Here is an 18074-nt window from a genome sequence, read left to right on the forward strand (position 1 = left end):
CTGCGGGCTGCGTGCAGCCGTGCCGAAACCCTCGGCAGCGTCGCCCCGGCCCTGTCCCCGGGGCGGTGGGCTGCGACACGGGGCGGGGGGCCGGGGGCAGCCCCCAGCCACCCGGGGGGATCCTGCCGCTGAGCCCCGACTCCCGCCCCTGCAGAACGGCGTGATCTCCCTCATCGACTGCACGCTGGTAGAGGAGCAGGAGAGCACCGACGAGGACGGTAGGTGCCCCCGCCCCAGCCGCAGCCCCGCGCCGGGCAGAATCCCCTCGGGGCGTGCCCAGGGCCCTGCTCAGCCCCCACCCGTGGGTGCGGGGTGGGGGGGTCGGCTTGTGCGTCTCCCGGCGGGTGCTGAGCAGACAGGGGCATCTCAAAAAGCAAAGCTGCAGCTCCTCCAGGACCCTCTTCGCTGAGGTTGCCAGCACCGCAGCACGGCAGAGCGTCTCCCGCTGCGCACCGCAGGCGGTTTCGGGTTTTGCGGTGTGGTGTCCCCATTGCAGGGGGCAAAGCCCGCAACCAGGGGGGCAGGGAGGTGCCAGGGGTGCGGGTCTCGCTGGAGGCTGCACTTAATGCCGGAGCCTCGGCGCGAGGTTGCTGCCAGTCCCGGCAATGTTTTCCGCGGCTGGAGGCAGCTGCCGTGTTCCGTGGCCGGGGACCGATGGCAGCGTGGTCAGCACTGCCGGCATCCCCGTCATGGGCGTGCCGTCCTCCTGGACGTCGCTGCCATCCATCCGTGTGGCGTAAAACCAACTGCAGCAGAGTTGGAGCAAACTCAGATGCTGAATGGATTCAAGGAAGTCGTGATCCACTGGCTGGATTTAATTAAGTAAATTATTTACTGTGAAGCAAACAGATGCACACTGATGCAAATCTGACCTTCCTGAGGCAGGCAGCGAGCGTCACAGCTCAGTGCTAGCAAGTAGAAAAAGGCAAAGATGCTGGACGTCCTCAGCCGTGCCCGCTTAGCTGCAGACTTGTGGAAAAGCACGGGCTCATTTCTCTTGTCCTCATTACAAGTTTTCTCACACGTGCCGGGGAGCCGGGTTCTCCCCTGGCACGTGGCGCCGGGGCGCCAGCAGCAAGGCCGTGCTGCGCTCGTGGCACGCAGACTTTACTTGGCAAACGCGGAGCTTTTGCCCAGCAAACCTGTCGCGTCCTCACCGCAGGTGACCCGCAAGATGCGACAGACTCCTTAAAACCTTAATAAAGCCTGTGCTGGGGGAGAGGGGGTGGGGAAATCTTTTCACAATCACTGTGTGTGGTTTTTCTATTCCCAAGCAAAAGCATCGGGGCAAGACATCGACCATCTTGACTTCAAAATCGTGGTGGAGCCAAAAGATTCCTCGTCTTTTACGGTTATCCTCGTGGCCTCGTCCAGGCAGGAGAAGGCTGCGTGGACCAGCGACATCAGCCAGGTAGGACAGACCCGGCAGGGAGGAGGTGTCGGGGTGCAGGGTCCCCCGGGACAAGCAGCCCCCGTGGGATTCCTGCTCGGCTGCCCCCACGCAGGCTGCGGCAGCGGCTTTGGGCACCCAGAACGAACGCTTGGCCTTTGCTGCGCGGCTGCTCTGCTGCTGCCTGCCCTCGGGCTGTGGCTGCGGCTGCGGCAGCAGCACCCGCCGGGGTTTGCACCCTGGTGCTTTCCCGGTGCCGCCGGACCTGCCGCGGGCTGAGGTCTCGCTGCATCGGGCTGGTATGAACGGCACGGGTGGACCACCAAGCCTTGGGCACCCAGGGAGAGCAGTTCCGTGCAGAGGGTGACCTGGAGCTGGGGTGCACCAAGAGCCCGGCCATCGCCGAAAGCTTTCTGGTGTTGGGTAGCTCGAGGAGGGGGAGGTGGGGGAGGAAGGTGACACAGGCACAGCGGTGGGAGCAGGCTCTGTCCCGTCCGTGCTCTGCCTGCGCATGTGGGTATGTGGCTTGGATTTCTCCCCTGACTCAGCCTCATGGTGACAATTTACACCCGCTCTTCGTTTGCTTTATGCAAATGACTCCGAAGATATTTTTTCCCAAGTGGAAGAGAAAAAGTTATTGGTTAAACAGGGATTGCCTCTGGTGTACTGTGTCCTCGCCTGCATCCCCTCGCCGAGCATCAGTCCCCGAGGAGAGCCGTGGGCAGGAGCTGGGGCCCGGCCCCGCGCAGGGAGGTGGCAGCTCCTGGTCCCGCTCCGCGCGGGGGTCTCCAGCCCACGCTCCTGCCCAGCAAAGCCCGCGGCAGCAGAGGGACCGGTGTCGCTCCGCTGCTCGCTGGGTCTCTCTCCAAGAGCATCCGGCAGCGCAGGCTGGGAAGGGAGTTTAATTACAGCGGTACAGGGTGAGAGGGGGTTTCTGGCAACTCTCGCAATGCCTTTGCTGTCCGCCAGCACACCCTTAGCCTGGCCAGGTCCGTAGTGGGAGAGCCGGGGAGCAGCTCTGGGCGATGCTTCCCCAGAACGGGGATGCAGGCGTGATCACGAAGCTCCTATTTCCAGGCAGAAGCTCTTGCCCTTCCCAGCTGTGCGCTCCCAGCCGAGGTCTCCCGTCACGCGTGGTAGATGCAGCTAGCAAGGATGTGTCTTGTCTGGATAAGGCCAAGCTCGGGCTCTCATGGCACGGCCAAGGCTGGTGGGCACGGGGCCGCCCTCGCTGCCGCCTTCTCCCACCTCCCGCCCGTGTCTCTTCCAGTGCGTGGACAACATCCGCTGCAACGGCCTCATGATGAACGCCTTCGAGGAGAACTCCAAGGTCACTGTCCCCCAGATGATCAAGTGAGTGCTGCTGCGGCCGGGCGCTGCGGAGAGTGCCGGGCTCTGCCCGGCCCCACGGCACGGCTCCCACGGCAGCCAAACGCTGCCGAGAGCCCCAGGAGCCCAGCGGCTTTCCCGTGTGCTCAGGCACTGAGACGTGCTGTTCCCAGCGGTGATCAGGAGCTGGGAGAGGAGATTTGTGTGGGACTGTGCTTGGGGAGGTGGGAAAGTTGAAGGGGAGAGCTCAGAGCAAAGAGAATAATAGTAAAGGGGTGGAGGGGAGAAACCCCCGAGGAGAGGGGCGCAGAGGGGCGCAGAGGGGCGCAGGCTCTGTGCGTGCTGGGGTGCAAGGGCTGCCCTGGCCCGAGGAGGGACGCGTGTGGCACGAGGTGGGCTGGGCACAGGCAGTGGGACGGGGCAGTGCGGGGGGCGTCCCCGCCACATTGACCGCCCGCGCCGCTGTGGGCCTGCTGTCACGCACGGGGAAGGGTCTCGGTTCGTGGGTGTCCCCGGGGACAGTCCTTCCGCGTTTTTTGCCTGTTGAGCCCTGTGCAGGGTTTCCACCCGTTCTGGGGTGCGAATTTCCTAGCTGTCCCCTGGGAGCATTCCCGCCTGCGTCTTACGTAGGGACGCCCCGTACGCACGAGACTCCTTCGCTGCTGAGGACCTGTACCGCTTTCCGTGGTCCCCGCACATCTCGGGGGGAAGCTGCTTGCACGAAGCAGCTCTTGGTTTCGTTCCAGGCTGGAACCACAGATATCTTGTTTCTCTGCAGGTCTGATGCCAGCTTGTATTGTGATGATGTTGACATTAGGTTCAGTAAAACGATGAATTCCTGCAAGGTCCTGCAGATCCGCTATGCAAGCGTGGAGCGGCTCCTGGAGAGGCTGACGGACCTGCGGTTCCTGAGCATTGACTTTCTGAACACGTTCCTGCATTCGTACCGCGTCTTCACCACTGCCCTGGTCGTCCTTGACAAGCTCATCACGATCTACAAGAAGCCGATCAGTGCCATCCCCGCACGGTGAGGCTGCGCGCGGCATCGCCGCAGTGCCCGTGCCGCTTACCTGTCCCCTCTTCTGTCCCGAGTCAGTCCTCTGCTCCCCAGAGCTGCCTGGCCCCCGTGCCACTGCAGGGCTGTGTCTCCTGCTCCCCAGGAGTTGTGATACCCACAAATCGGGGAAGCAGATGAACCCGAGCTCTGCGGGTGTCCCCGCTCCTGGGAGGGCTGAGCGGTGGGAGCGGGGCGGCAGGGGCTCACGCCGGCTCTGCTGTGCCCGGGGGGATGCGCCGGAGACGCCGCGCCGCTGGAGCTGCCGGTGGGGATCTCCACGGCCCCGCGGGCAGAGTAGGTGCGAGCTCAGCCTTTCCCTGTCTCTCCGCCAAGGTCCCTGGAGCTCCTGTTTGCAAACAGCCAGAACAACAAGCTGCTGTACGGCGAGCCCCCCAAGTCCCCCAGAGCCAACCGCAAGTTCTCCTCGCCTCCCCCCCTCTCCATCACCAAGTCCTCGTCCCCCAGCCGGCGGAGGAAGCTCTCCCTCAACATCCCCATCATCACAGGAGGGAAGGCGCTGGACCTGGCTGCCCTGAGCTGCTCCTCCAACGGCTATGCAAGCATGTACTCCTCCATGGCTCCCTTCAGTAAGACCACCCTGGACATAAACAAACTGTACGTGTCCAGTAACTATCCCAATAAAATCCCCGATGAAGGAGAAGCAGCCTCGGAAAAGCAAGAGGAGTCGCTGCCGAGCAAGCAAAGTAAGTTGCTGTGGGTTTGCGGGCGGGCGGGGGTCCAGCCCAGGCAGGGGGCAGGGAGGGGGCCGGTGTTGGTGGGTGCTCTGCGGGGGGTACGGGGACACGTGCGGGGGATCGGGCACACCGTGCCTGGGCTGGGGCGGGCGGCCTGGCTGCGTGCTGGCGAGGGGTGGACGGAGGGAGCCCCTGCCCCACGAGCAGCCACGGAGCAGCCCCCCGTGCGCTGGGGAGGCCAGTGGCAGTCACGGTGGCGGTGGTGGCGGTGATGGTGGCAGTGGCGGTGGTGGTGGCGGCAGTGGTGGCGGTGGTGGTGCTCCTGGTGATGCAGTGGCTCGTGTGGTGTGGCCTCCAGGAGGCTCAGCAACAGGGCTTTGGGGGAAGAGAGCCGGAGCCAGGTGAGTAAAACACCGCAAAGGCCCCAGGTCATCGCCCCATTGAGCGTCCCTCTGCCCCCCCCGTGCCAACGTGCCCGAGCACAGCTTCGAGCACAGCAGCGGAGGACGAGGCTCTGCTGCCGTAGCCCCGCGGGAGCCGTTCGGCAGTGGAGACCCCAGGGACCCTCTGACTTTAGCCCTCGCCACGGCGTTTGCGGCTGCGGGCTGAGCTGCACTCCCCACCGCAGCACAGGGACAGCCCAGCGCTCGCGCTGCCCCGTCTGCACCGGGATCTCGCTCGGCACCCCGAGCTGGGACCCGCCGGCTGCGGGGCGGCTGCCTCGGGGCCGGACCCCTGTGCATCAGGGCTGTGGGCATGACTCGGGCACTGCTAGCAGTTTCCCTGTCTTTAACGAAAACGGGAAGAGGCTGCAACCTCCCTTTTTGCACCTCGACGTTATCCTCTCCCTCGCTGCGGGTTGCGTGAGCACCTTCTGCGCCCTGGTGCCCAAGCAGGGGCTCCGAGAGGGGCGAAGCCGGTCCGGGCGGTGGGGTAGCCGTAGGCGAGGGCAGAGGACAGCAGAGCCTCTGGGCAGAGCCTCTGAGCTGGCAATACCTGCACCGTGTACGGCACGGAGAGCTCCTGCCTCCTGCGGGTTGTGTGCTACCTGGAAGCTGAGCGAGTTGTAATAACAAAACAAAAAAAACACCCAAAACCCCCCACTCCAAAAAAAAACCCCACTCCAAAAAACCCCAAAGTAATTGCGGGACTCTGTACCCTTCCTGTACTTGGCTGCCGTGTGCCCAGCTGGAATGATTCAGACTTCAGGAAAATCTGGAAGAGCTAAAATGCGGCTGCACCGTGCGCGTCTGCAGCGGTGATGGTAACGGGGTTCCCTGTTCCTCCCAGGCTCAGAGGTGTCTGTCAGGGAAGAGTCGGACACGGATCCCAACCAGAGCGATGAAGCAGAAGCTGAAACTTCCCCAACGAAATCTCCGACAACTCCTAAGTCCATCAAGTGCAAAAATTCATCAGGTAACAAGCGAGCCAAGAGCTGTCCCGCTCGGGGGTTGCTCAGGGCTGCGCGCTGCCCTTCAGCCTGGCCACGCGGAGCTGCCAAAGCTGCAGGCGTAAAACTGAAGCAGATGTGAGAAGGAGCAGGACTTTACCCTTTATTTTCCTGCAAGGGGACAGGGAAATGTCAGACTCTCCGGCCCGTACCGCTGACCTGGTCTGCACATCTTACCGGGTCTTCTCGCCCCTTTCCTCCCCTCCCGGGGCTGGCCTGGCGCATTAGGAGCGAGTTCGCTGCTCCAGACGTGAGCCTGGGCTGGCATCAAGCATCGATTCACCTGCTCGGGCCTCCCCTGTAGCTCTCGGAACGCTGTCCGTAGCACCCTGTTGGCTTAGCTCCTGCTAAGGCTGTGCTGGATAAACTCTTGCGGCACGGTGCATCCAAAGCTGCCCCTCTCCTTTGCCCAGCCACGGTGGGGTGGAAGCCAGCTCTCCGTGGGGAGCAGCCCCGCGTTGGCCGTCTGCACCCACCACCTCCATGAGCCCCGTTCCCGACGTGCCCCGAGCCGGGGGGCTGCCCGTGTGCTGGGGGGGCTGGCGGGGGGGGCCAGGGCTGCGGGAGGGGACCTGGCTGCGGCAGCGGCAGCGGCCAGAGTGGTGTTGGCTTTCTTCTCCCCCCAGATTTCTCATTGTTTTCTTACAACAACGGCGTGGTCATGACATCCTGCCGGGAGCTCGACAGCACCCGCAGCGCCCTGTCCGCCGCCTCCGCGTTCGCCATCGCCACGGCGGGAGCCAACGAGGGGACCCCCACCAAGGAGAAGTACCGCAGGATGTCCCTCGCCAGCGCAGGTACCCTGCCCCGGGCTGCCGAGAGAGCGGGGACGCGTTTTCAGGGCGCCCATTTCCGTAACACGGAGCCTCCCCGGCGCTTGCGTTTAAGAGGCAGCTTAGGGACGCTCGGGAAGACGGGGCTGCTCCTTCTAGCAGTCCTGAAAATATCCGTAAGCGATTCCCGATGGAGCCGTAGCTGTGCTAAGGGGTGGCTGGCAGTTTCAGGCTTTCCGACGGACCAGAGGAACGGAGACAAGGAGTTCGTGATCCGGAGAGCGGCCACCAACCGGGTCCTCAACGTGCTGCGGCACTGGGTCTCCAAACACTCGCAGGTGGGCAGCGAGGGGCCGCGCAGGGGTGGGCGCTGCGGGGTCCCTCCCTCCCCACCGGCACGAATTCGGCTGCGTGCAGGGCGGCTCAGCCAGGCTGCAGCTGGAAAGACAATTTGGCACTTTTTATTTTAATTAAGCAAACGAGTGGACATGGGGAGGAGACGAAAACTGCGAAGCAGGGGGGCTGGGAGCCCCTGGCGCAGAGCGGGGGGCCAGGCGTGGATCGCAGGGTTTGCATGCTCGGTGTGCGAAGAGGGGAGCCGGGATCCGCAGCCGTCGCCCCAGCCGGGCTCGGTGGAAGTGGCGTAGCTGGGTTTGATTCCTGTTAGGGGGTTCCAGGCTGGGGTCAGGGTTAGGACACCGGGTGGCTTTCCTTGCTGTCCCCTTCCCTCTGCCACTGGTTGCTGGGGGCACTGGGAGCGGTGCCTTACTGGTTGGCACTGGGAAGCTCCCGCGCCTCTCCCAGGCTGGGTGATGCCAATGCAATGGTACCAAAAGATCCCGGTGCCTTCCTGGCCGGTTCCCGTTTGCTGGGCGCCGCGGGCTGGGATTTCTCGGGGGAGAGGCAGCCTCTGCCCTCGGCCGAGCAGCCGCCTGCGCTGGCTCCGCGGGGCCATCGGTCCTGGCCGGGTGTAAAGGAGCGGAGCTGCTGGGAATCGACGTTACTCACGTTATAGTGCATTAACGCTGTGACTGTGCCGGCTTTGGCAGGACTTTGAAACTAATGAGGAGCTGAAGTTCAGAGTGATCAGCTTTCTGGAGGAGGTTATTCACGATCCCGAGCTCCTGACCCAGGAGAGGAAAGCAGCCGCCAACATCATCAGGTGAAGGGCCGTGGGTGGGAGGTTGCTTCTCCTGGACACCGTGCCAGGCTCTCTGCGGCTGCTTCCCGCTCTCACCGGGGGTAAGAGCAGGGACGAGGTCTCCAGGAGGGGCTGTGCCCGCGGCCAGGGCCTGGGGCTCGGGAGGAGCCGAGGAGGAGGATGGCGGTGCTGCGTGCATCCGTCTCCCTGGCACATCGGGACCCGATCAGGGGCCGTGGGCGAGGTGTGACCCCCAGCCTTGTCCCCGCATGTGGGCCAGCTGTGGCCTCCGTTAAGGGGTTTTTTCTCTTTAAAACAGAAAATGGGACTTAGAACCGTTCTTGTGCACGCCAAGTGTTTAATCTGTGAAAAACCACAAAGTTGTGCTGCAGCCCCGTCGGAGGCGTGCAGGTCTGATGCTTTCCCAGCTAAAGTAACGTGGTCTCTTCATGCCGTAGGACCTTGACGCAGGAGGATCCAGGAGACAATCAGATAACCCTGGAGGAGGTCGTACAGATGGTAAATACCCTTTCCCTTCCTCCCTCCGCCTGGTAGCTCGGCGCGGTGGTAGGGGAACAGCTAAAGATCCCCGCACTCCGGCACACCCGGCTCGGGGGAGAGCGGTTCTCCAAGCCCGCTGGCCGGGTGTACGGCTACAAAGCAGGGAGAGGTTTTCTGGGGCTGGGGCCAGCTGTGAGCACAGCTGGATCTGTTACGGGCAGAGGCAACCCTAGTCCAGCCCACCGGCTCTTTGGTCCTCCTGCACCGTCAGCAGGACGGCTGGAGGGGGCACGGAGACCTGCCTGCCCGCTGCTGCCTGTGCCTGCCCGCGCCTGCCCGCTGCTGCCAGTGCCTGCCCCAGGGACGCAGGAAAACCCCGTGGGTTTCCACCGTGTCCTCTGTGTCCCCAGACCTGTGCCAGTGCTGCCGTGCGCTGGTTCCAAGTGACGGCGCTGGCCCAGCTGGCGTTGGCACTGCTCCCTGGCAGCAGAGCCCTGGGAACGTGCGATGGATTTAAAACCGTCAGGGTGGCTGCGGTGCATTTGCCGCCTTCCTGCATTTAAAAAAAAACAAAGTCTGCTCCCAGAAAAACCCAAGAGCCACTTTAAATTGGCCTGGTGCACCTGAAACAACAGCGGCTCTGTCCCCTGGGTCTGCCGGCCGGCTTCTGGAGTGGCTGAGCCCTCTTGGGTGTTTTTTTAAGCTTTTGTCTGCAACCACGGGTGCTCGAAACTTCCTTTGGAGAAGAGAAGACAAACGAAACTGGAGGGTTTCGGTCTGCTCCTCAGTCTGAGCAGCTGAGCACCGGCGACCTGCGGTCAGAGGCGCGGTGGGGACACGAGGGAGCCCTGGGCTTTGGGGCAGACGTTGGGGTGATGGGGGTCGCGGCTTCCCCGGCCCCCTCCTCGTGAGCCGGGGGTGCGCGCTGTGCCGTGTGCCGAACCCTCGGCCGGGGGGTCCTTCCTCCGGCGCGCTCGGAGCCCTCCTGCGTGGCACCCGTGCCGCTGAGTGCCACCGGTGCCGCTTGCCCACCCAGCGCTTGCCGTCGGAGGCACCCGTGCTCTGGCAGGGTGTGCCCCCGCAGCCTGCACCCCCCCGCAGCCTGCACCCCCCGCAGCCTCTCCGTGGGCCCTTCAGCCAAAGAGGAAGCGGGAGCTGCTGTCGAAACCCCCTTCCCACGGCCAGGAGGGGATTTTGCAATGGGCCGTTCGCTCGTGCTGGCCCCGGCGGTTCCTGGGGCCGGCCGGCTGTTGGCTGGCAGGCGGTGCTGGGGAGGGCAGCGAGGAGGGGATGCGGGGCAGGGGCGGCCCCCCCCCCGCTCCCCCGGGCCCGAGCTGCCCGTGGGAGTAACCGGCTGGACGGGAGGTCGCGCCCGCGCCCACCTGCGCCTGCCGCCCCACGCGCTCTGTGCCTTGCACCTCGGCCCTCGCAGCTCCGTCCCCAGAGCCGCCCGCCGTTCCCAGTCGCGCTGCTCCGTCCCGGCGTGACGCCAGCCTGGCCCCTCTCTCCTGTGCACCCCCTGTGCTGGGAGCTGCCGCGTCCCCTCTCCCGGACCCGGACAGCAGGGACGCTGCTGCTCGTTTCCAGGAGGAGGGGTGCTGCGGCAGGTTTGTAGATGGTTCCCTGCTGGCAGAACCCCGAGTTTGGGCTGTGTTTGTGGCGAAGCACAGCGAAGTCCGTGCACGCTCCGTGCAGGTCTGGGGCCGGAGGGTCTCGCTGTCAGCCTGGGCGGCTCCGAGCACGGGGCACCCCGAGCCCCCCCGCGCCTGCCAGCAGTGCTCGGCCAGAGCCCCGCAGCGGGGACGGGGAGCGGCCCTGTCCTCCTGCTTTTCTGGACATCCCTTGAAGAGCCATCCCAAGCGGCGGCAGGGTCCGGGAGCTGCGGCTCCCACGGGTGCCAGTGGAGGGGTGCCAGCGAGGCTGGCCGAGCTGCCGGGCACAAGGCGACGGCTGGGCAGCACCGCCCCAGCTGGGATCCCCTGGTGCTTTATTAATTAAACAGATGTGGAGCAAAAAGGCAGTGGTTGCAGAAGTCGGTGTGCAGGGATCTGTTCCACAGCTGACACCTAATTACTTAAATAGAGAAGATTAGTTAATTTTGTGTCTGTACATGTGCTTGCACGATAACGTAATCAAAGCCGTCGGGTTCGCAGGGCTGCGTGAAGCTGGCACTTCTCGGCGCTGGCGGGATGGGGGATGCGGTGCCTCTGGACCGTCGGACCAGTGCGGCACGACGCGTGCCGGCTCTGACGGGGAAAAGCCTTTGGCTTGGGGCCACAGCCCCGCTCGGGGCCGGGGCCACGGCCCGGCTCCCCTCTGCCGCGTGAGCTCTCTCGGGCTGCTTGCGGGAGCAGAGCTGTTGCGCTCAGTGGATTTCTTGGTTTTGAAGACAACTTCGGCTTTGATTTTATGTGCGTGAAACGTAAAAAATCGTACTACGCTCTTAACCGACGAGCCCTCGTTGTTGCCTTTGTCGCTCAGGCTGAGGGGGTCAGAGCAGAACCTTTTGAAAACCATTCGGCCCTGGAAATCGCAGAACAGCTGACGCTGCTGGATCACCTGGTCTTCAAGAAGATCCCGTACGAGTGAGTGATCCCCACCAGCGAGGAAAGGCTGTTCTGGTCGCCCGGGGCTCCCCCGCGGCCAGCCTGGCCCAGGCCAAAGCAGAGGGTGCAAAGCCTTCCCAGCTGCCGCCTGCTTTGCAGGTAGTCCAGGCTGGGCTTGAGCCCAAATCTGAGGCCTGACCCCATGGCTTATCTGCTGGCATCCCCAGGGTGACCGGCCCAGGGAGAGCCTCCCATGTCCGTCGCACGTACAAGTGCGTCCATGCCGTCCCTTTCCGGCAGCGTGGGGGGGCGAAGGCCCCGGCACCTCCGTCCCGTTTGGGTGCAGCGGAGCTTGTAGGGCTTGGGTGTCCCAGAAAAACGGGAAATAAATGTTGGTCTGAACGCTGTCGTTCGCAGAGAGTTCTTTGGGCAAGGTTGGATGAAGCTTGAGAAGAACGAAAGGACTCCTTACATCATGAAGAACACGAAACACTTTAATGACGTAAGTGCAGCCACGGCAGGGGACAGGGAGGCGGGCAGAGGCGAGGCAGCGCAGCCAACCTGCCCCGGCCTCCGCCAGGGACTGGGATGCAGGAGCTTTACCTGCCCCGACCCGTGCTCCATGGACGTCGCGTGCCCTGGGGACCCGTTGCAGGTGGAGCATCCCCTGGTGCGGTCGCTCCTTCTGGGGCTACTGCAGCGACGGGAAATCTTTCTAAAAAACGCCGCGAGGCTGGAGGGCGCGTAGCTGTTGTCCAAAGTCCTCCTGACGCGCGGGCTGGGACCGGTGTCTCCCCAAAGGTCAGTAACTTGATAGCGTCGGAGATCCTCCGGAACGAGGAGATCAACGCGCGGGTGAGCGCCATCGAGAAGTGGGTGGCGGTGGCGGACATCTGCAGGTGCCTGCACAACTACAACGCGGTGCTGGAGATCACCTCCTCCCTCAACCGCAGTGCCATCTTCCGCCTGAAGAAAACCTGGCTCAAGGTCTCCAAGCAGGTAGGGGCGTGGGGGAGCAGGGGAGGGTTTGCCGGGCTGAGCGTGATGGTGTTGGGATGACACGTGCATTAAAAAACCAGAAAACGGAGTCAGGCTTTTATAGGTCTTGCCCAGGAGGGAGCTGGTGTGACCAAGCAGCTCGGACCCTGCGTTGCTGTTGGGTTTGTTCATCCTGCGGGTCAGATGTGCAGCTGAAGAAACCTTTTCTAAGGAGTGCTCGTAGCTGTAGGCACACACGCAGACGCTTCCTTAAACTGGTTTTCTGGGCTTGTCGAACCAATTATGCATGAGCAAAATGAATTCTTGCGTTGAGTTACTTGGTACAGAAACAGCTTGTGCCTGCTCAGCGCAGAGCCCGACGGAGTTGTTCAGGGGCTGCCGAGCCAGAACCGCCGTGGGGGCTCCTCTCAGTCTGAAACACCATCTTTCCTCCTGCAAAGTGATAAACCTGTAAATTGAAACAGGCAGTGGCGAAGGCAAAGGTGGGAGGCAGGGGAAGGAAACAAGCGCGTAGCCTGTCTTTACTATGTGTTGGAGGAACTTTGCTTTCAAGGGCTTGCTCAGCTCCTCTGGATGTCACCAGGAGCCGGGTGTGACGGCCGGGGCAGCATTTGTACCTGCAAAGGTGTCGAGCAGCTTTTTGTGCAAGGACGGGGGGACGTGCCTCGGTGGCTGCTGCGGGCAGGGCGGGATGGAGGGGCCCTGCGGCTCTGCAGGCTTCACCCCCCCGGCCGCGGGGATGGGGGTTTCTTCCAGGGCCTTCTCCAGGTGACACTTTGGGTTTCTTGCAGACGAAGGCTCTGATCGATAAGCTACAAAAGCTGGTGTCGTCGGAGGGCAGGTTCAAGAACCTGAGGGAGGCACTGAAAAAGTGAGTGACCGACCATTCTCCTGCAGCTGCCGCTGGCCGGGGCTGCTGACGGCCGGCCGGGGCCCCGCGGTGCTGGGGGGCCTGGGTCCCACCCCGGCTCCCACGCTGCGGGCTGGGGCTTTGCTCACAAGACCATTTCAGAGCCTGCGCTAATGTGCATCTTGTTTAGCAGGCACAGGGCAGTGGCTTGCAAAGTGCTCCCAAGTAATGAGCTGCTCCTTTGGGCAGCGGTGTGGAAAGAGGTGAATAGAAGGGATTGCGAAGGGGCAAATCATTGCCAGGCACCGGGAAACTTTTTTTTCCCCCTCCCCTTACAGAGTCTTAGTTTAAACCCCAAAGTGTACTATATTTAGCTACGGTTTCCTGCCAGCCAGTGCACGTCCCTCCAGCTAGCACGGACCTTACTGGCAGCACAGCAGGGTGGCTCCCGAGCGAGAGGGAGCGTTGCACAGCAGAGAGCTGGCGACGCTGCAATGGCAGCCAGCCCTGCACCCTCTCAGAGCCGGCATCGGGCACCCAGCAGAGATGCCCTGGTTCCCCGAATCGTCGTTACTTGGTGTTCGCTTGGTCCCGCAGCCGAGGAGCCCGGTGCCGTGGGTGCGTGGGGAGCAGGGTGCTGAGCTGCCCTGGAGCTGGTGCATCCCCACGGGCTTGTGCATCACCGTGCACGGCAGACGCCCGCGGGCCGTGTCCCATCAGCGGCCCACGGCGCCCTTCCCCGGGGGACTGGGCTGGGGCGCGGGGTGAAGGGTGGGGGGCAAGCCCAGCGCCTGCGCTGCCCTCGGCTCTCGGCGGGGCTCTTGCTGGCTGCGGGGGCCGAGGCCGGCAGGGGAAGCTTCAAAAGGTCTTTCCAGCCCTCTGCCGAAGCTGCCCCTGACTCACCTCCTGCGGTCCACGGCTTTGCGTGGGGCACGGCCGCAGCTCAGGCTTGTCCTGGGGACTGCAGCTGCAGGACGTGGCCCAGGAGACCGGCAGCCTTTCTGGGGAGAGGCTTCCTTCTAGGGTTTCTGCATATTAGAAAGAATCCTTCAATTCTGCTAACTGTGGAGTCTGAGCCTCCCCCCCCAAAGCCCCAGAGTAAGGCAGTTTTCTTTCCAATTGTCTCCGGTTTGCTCCCAAAGTTGTGACCCTCCGTGCGTCCCCTACCTGGGAATGTACCTGACCGACCTGGCGTTCATCGAGGAGGGGACCCCGAATTACACCGAGGACGGCCTGGTGAACTTCTCCAAAATGAGGATGGTGAGTCTCCCAGCCCCGCTGCGGCGGGCATGCGGGGACGGGGTTGGAGCGATGCGGCTCGGTGCCGCGGTGCTGGCCAGGTCTGTGCCCACCCCGCGCCGTCCCCACAGCTGGCTGTCATCCACACAGCACCAGGCGGCCACACACGTCCCCCTGCACGCGTGCACGCAGCCGGGGTTGTCCCTGGTGAGGGATGGGTCTGGAAGAAACAAAAAAGCCCTTCGCATCGTGCTGTAGTTGAAGGGTGCGGATGGAGCGTGCTCCACCGGCCGCCCGTCGCCCTCCCAGCCGCTGGGACGCGGTGCCGGTGGGGTGGCTGTGCCGTGAACAGCTTCTGTGTTTTACCTCCGGACAGATTTCGCACATCATAAGAGAGATCCGCCAGTTCCAGCAAACCTCCTACAAGATTGAGCACCAGCCTAAGGTACGGCCTTGTCCCGAGAGCCACGCGCTCCCTCTCCTCATCTCCCACTCCAATTGCAGCGTCTAAGCAGCCTTCAATTTCTGGCAGCTCCTCTGGGGAAGGTGTGATGCTCCTGTAAGGAATTTAACACCAAAATGTTAGCAGAACCAGTGCAGGTGGGGGATCTCGTGTCAGGCGAGGCGTAGCGGCGGGGGACAGGCCCGGGAGATGGGGAGCGACCCCCTGCTCTGCTGCCTCTCATGCCGCGCGGTGTAAAATGCCTACGCAGCGTTGCGGGCAGAGCAAGAGGATGGAGCTTCCTGCCGGCTGAGCCTTGGCCAGAACAAGTCAGCGCCGTCCCTGCCCGTCCCTAGCTTTGCTGCCGTTTCTTCCCAGCAAGCAGCACTGTCGTTTCACTCTGGTTCTTTCCGCAAGCCGCCGCGATCGTGGGAACGGGGGGCAGCAGCCTGGCACGGTCTTGCCGAGTTGGGGCTGGAGCACGGCCGTGGCTGGGCAGCGCGGCAAGGGAGCAGCCTGGAAGGGCTCCTGGGGAGCGGGTGGGCACTGGGGATGGAGCCGCCCTCCGCCGTGAGCCGCTTTTGGGCAAATGTCAGCCGAGGCAGAGGCCTGTGCGCTGCGAGAGCGTGGGTGAGGGTCTGCTGCGGAGGTCCCCGTCCTGCGGCAGAGCAGCTCCAGGACTTGGGCTCAGCTGGAGCTCGTGTTTTGCCCGGAGGCGGAACGAGAAGCTGTACCTTTCCCCATCCAGAGGCCCTTCCATTGGAATGAGTAATGAGCGTCGGTGGCTCCGGGGACCGCTGCCCTCGCGCCCTGCGCTCCCTTGCCCTTTGCTGCCCATCGGCTGCAGCAGGAGCGTGGCTGGCGCCTCCGCGCCAGGAGCAGCGCCTGTGCCTTGCCGGGGGCTGTCAGCAGCGGTGCGGGGCACGGAGGGGGGCTGCAGGGGCCACAGCAGGCTCCCCCGTGCCTCCCCCAGGATGCTGCAGCGGGGGCATTGCTGCAGACAGCAGCTACGCCCGGATGTGACAGCCGTTGGGCAGGGCAGGCAGCGTGGCCATGGCCAGAGTGCTCCAGGGGCTGCTCTGGGTGTTTATCAAATGCACGCACTGCCCCTCGCCTGCACGGCCGGGCCCCCCTTTCCCTGCAGCAGGCTTTGCGTGGAGCAGGGCCAGACTCTGCGTCCCCCCACGGGTCGCTCCCAGCAGCCTGCGTGCAGCCGAGTTACCCCGGCACCGGCAGAGCCCACCCTGGAGATGCTGAGAAATAGCTGTTCCGGGGCAGCGTCTCCCTCCCCAGGCTGGGGGTGCGGGCTGGGAGCAGAGCGTGTCCCACCCCCCCGCAGCCTGCAGCCCCTCCGCCTCGTGGTGGCCCCCACACGTGTGATGAGATGAAAGATCTCAGCCGCCCTCGCACTTCCTCTGCCGCAGCACGGCAGAGCCACCCAGGAACTGGGCTGGTCGCTGTGGGGGTTTCCTCTCTCTCCTGCACTGCTGTTCTCCAGAAGCAGCAAACCCTCCAGAAACAGTGCTGCTGCCCCGCAGGCACCTGCCGAACCTGCCCAGTGCCCGGCTGCCGTGTTGCTGGTGATCAAACCACCCTCCAATGATGCCGGTTTCTGTGTGCGGTGGCAGGAGCAGCCCCAGTCCCTCTGGACCGTGCCCCCTGGCCGGGCTGGCGGAGGTCGGGGAGCCGCGGGCTCTGATTTTAGCTTCTGCGGCGCCAGGCAGCCTCAGCCCTGCCCTCCGCACCGTCGGTACCTGCCTGGGGCTGGGCTTACGCCACAGCCTTTTCCCAACCGGGCATCCCAGGTAACCCCTGCCTCCTCCTGGCCTCTCCTGCCCAGGAAGAAGATCAGCATCTGTGAAAGCAGCCCACCGCCCCGAGAAACCCGGCTGAAAACAGCCAACACCAAGTGCAGCGGGGAAGGGTAGTGCGGGTGGTGCCGTGCGCGGCCGTGCATCGCCCCGTCTCCCTGCAGAGGTGGGACACAGCCGGACAGAAGCTCCCGGACGCTCTTGTGGGCGATGGGATGAGGCCCCGTCTGTGCTGCCGGTGCTTCCCGGGCAGACGCTCTGCTGCCGGCTGCTCCTCGAGCCGGCCGGCTCCAAACCCCAGGCGCAGCGCCTTGCCCCGGCATGGGCTGCGCCCTTCTTCAGCATCAGCTGCGCACGCCGTGCTGCTAACGCGGCCAAAAAGTAATTTAGGAAAAATCTGCCAGGAATTGCAAGCAGATTTTCTGCTAGCACCGGAGCAGATGTCCTGCCCCATCAGCAGCATTCCTGCAGCAAGAACGTCGTCCCACACTTAGGCGGTGCCTTAATTATCAGGATTTTGTGTTCTCAACAAGAGAGAACTTTGTGGCTGATAAAACAGTATACCAGAGAGGAAAACTAAGCAAGAAAAACAGAAGAGCAGCTGAGGACTAGGCAAGACTTTGCAATCCTGGGATGAGATAAGCACGTGCAATGCCTGCGTCGGTTGGCAGGAACTGCAGGCACTTCTCTGCGACTCATTGTTTACTGCTCGGGCCTTTATCATTTCCCAGTTTCAGCATTTATCGTCGGCTGCAGCGGAGGTGAGTCCTCCCCGTTAACGGTTTGGCTCTCATTTTTCCAGGTGACGCAGTACCTGCTGGACCAGTCGTTTGTGATGGACGAAGAAACCCTTTACGAAGCTTCTCTGCGAATAGAGCCCAAACTGCCTTCTTGAGCCTGGAGCAGTGGCCGGCGGCTGCTCGTGTACACACGCTATACCATACTGTATATATGTTCGTTTCTGTTGGACGCCCTGGAGTGACTTCCACGTATGTGCTTCTCCAAGCAAACCGCCCCCTCGTTCTTAGGCCGCAGTAGACCTCGCGTAGGATTTCCCGCATCGTTTAAGGTTTCACGCATCGACACTTTGCTGGAGTCCCGTTTTCTTTTCGATGATGTTATTTTTGTCATTTGTTCTTCTCGAGGGGGCTGGCGGGCGGGCGGGCGAGCCCGCGCGTCCCCACGGGGCGGCGCGGAGCAGCTCTTTCTCGGGCGGTATCGGCAGTAACATCCCCGGGCACACTCTGTAAGGCGGGGGGAGAGAACGCGTCAAAGTCTGTCCCTCCGTGCGGAGCTGCCCGCTCTCCGTGTGCCACCCCCGCGCTGGCCCGGCGCCGCGGGGCCTCCCGGCCGCTGCCCCCGTCCCTCCTCAGTCGGGAAGATGGAAACGTCCCTTTGCCTCTCCCCGCTGCATACGGCTCATGACCAGCTTCTGTTGATATGCTATAGATCCGTATACCTTGTGACCACTATGAGTAACATGATGTAGAATTAGAAAAAGATGACCGAGTGTTTTTATTACATATACTGTAATCCTGTCTAACCACCTTCTAGCAGGAATATAGTAATGTAGTGCTTATTCTGTGAATATTACCATGTATTTTTTACATTGTACAGTATATAAACACAGTTTAACTTTACAGTGGCAGGCATGCTCCACTCTAACAACCAGAACACTTTTGCTGTAAGCAATACCTCGTGGTATGAGAATTCTCTTTCAAGCCCTAAAACTATTTCAACTTACAGCTTGTTTGGAAAAATATTTCCATTTTTTGTAAAAATATATGTTTCCTGATTACCTCTTGCTAATAAATCTATTCTATCTCAGGGTGAACCGGGCCTCGGGCTGTT

General features: G+C 62.8%; 1 protein-coding gene and 1 long non-coding RNA gene across 4 annotated transcripts in view; one reads left to right on the forward strand and one right to left on the reverse strand.

Annotated features, from left to right (window-relative positions):
* Positions 1–18039, forward strand: part of RASGRF1 (Ras protein specific guanine nucleotide releasing factor 1) — a 43546-nt gene extending 25507 nt beyond the window's left edge. For 2 of the 3 annotated variants that reach the window (XM_072871354.1, XM_072871355.1), the window contains 17 exons: positions 155–218; positions 1275–1411; positions 2661–2743; positions 3498–3746; positions 4110–4480; positions 5762–5887; positions 6548–6718; positions 6920–7032; positions 7744–7856; positions 8294–8354; positions 10818–10921; positions 11300–11384; positions 11684–11881; positions 12673–12752; positions 13874–13991; positions 14347–14415; positions 17026–18039. In XM_072871354.1, the coding sequence (XP_072727455.1) occupies positions 155–218; positions 1275–1411; positions 2661–2743; positions 3498–3746; positions 4110–4480; positions 5762–5887; positions 6548–6718; positions 6920–7032; positions 7744–7856; positions 8294–8354; positions 10818–10921; positions 11300–11384; positions 11684–11881; positions 12673–12752; positions 13874–13991; positions 14347–14415; positions 17026–17118 (2235 nt within the window). In that variant the 3' untranslated portion in view covers positions 17119–18039. Of the gene's footprint in view, positions 1–154; positions 219–1274; positions 1412–2660; positions 2744–3497; positions 3747–4109; positions 4481–5761; positions 5888–6547; positions 6719–6919; positions 7033–7743; positions 7857–8293; positions 8355–10817; positions 10922–11299; positions 11385–11683; positions 11882–12672; positions 12753–13873; positions 13992–14346; positions 14416–17025 lie in introns of those variants that run through there. The other variant, XM_072871356.1, reaches the window with a different exon arrangement.
* On the reverse strand, positions 12537–14032 carry LOC140656086 (uncharacterized). Its single transcript, XR_012043970.1, has 3 exons — positions 13899–14032; positions 13635–13759; positions 12537–12744 (listed from the first exon to the last, which is right to left on the reverse strand). It is a non-coding gene; the product is annotated as an uncharacterized lncRNA (long non-coding RNA).
* Positions 18040–18074: the final 35 nt, after the last annotated feature.

The sequence above is a fragment of the Ciconia boyciana genome, chromosome 8 (assembly GCF_034638445.1).
Source record: "Ciconia boyciana chromosome 8, ASM3463844v1, whole genome shotgun sequence".
Lineage (NCBI taxonomy): Eukaryota > Metazoa > Chordata > Aves > Ciconiiformes > Ciconiidae > Ciconia > Ciconia boyciana.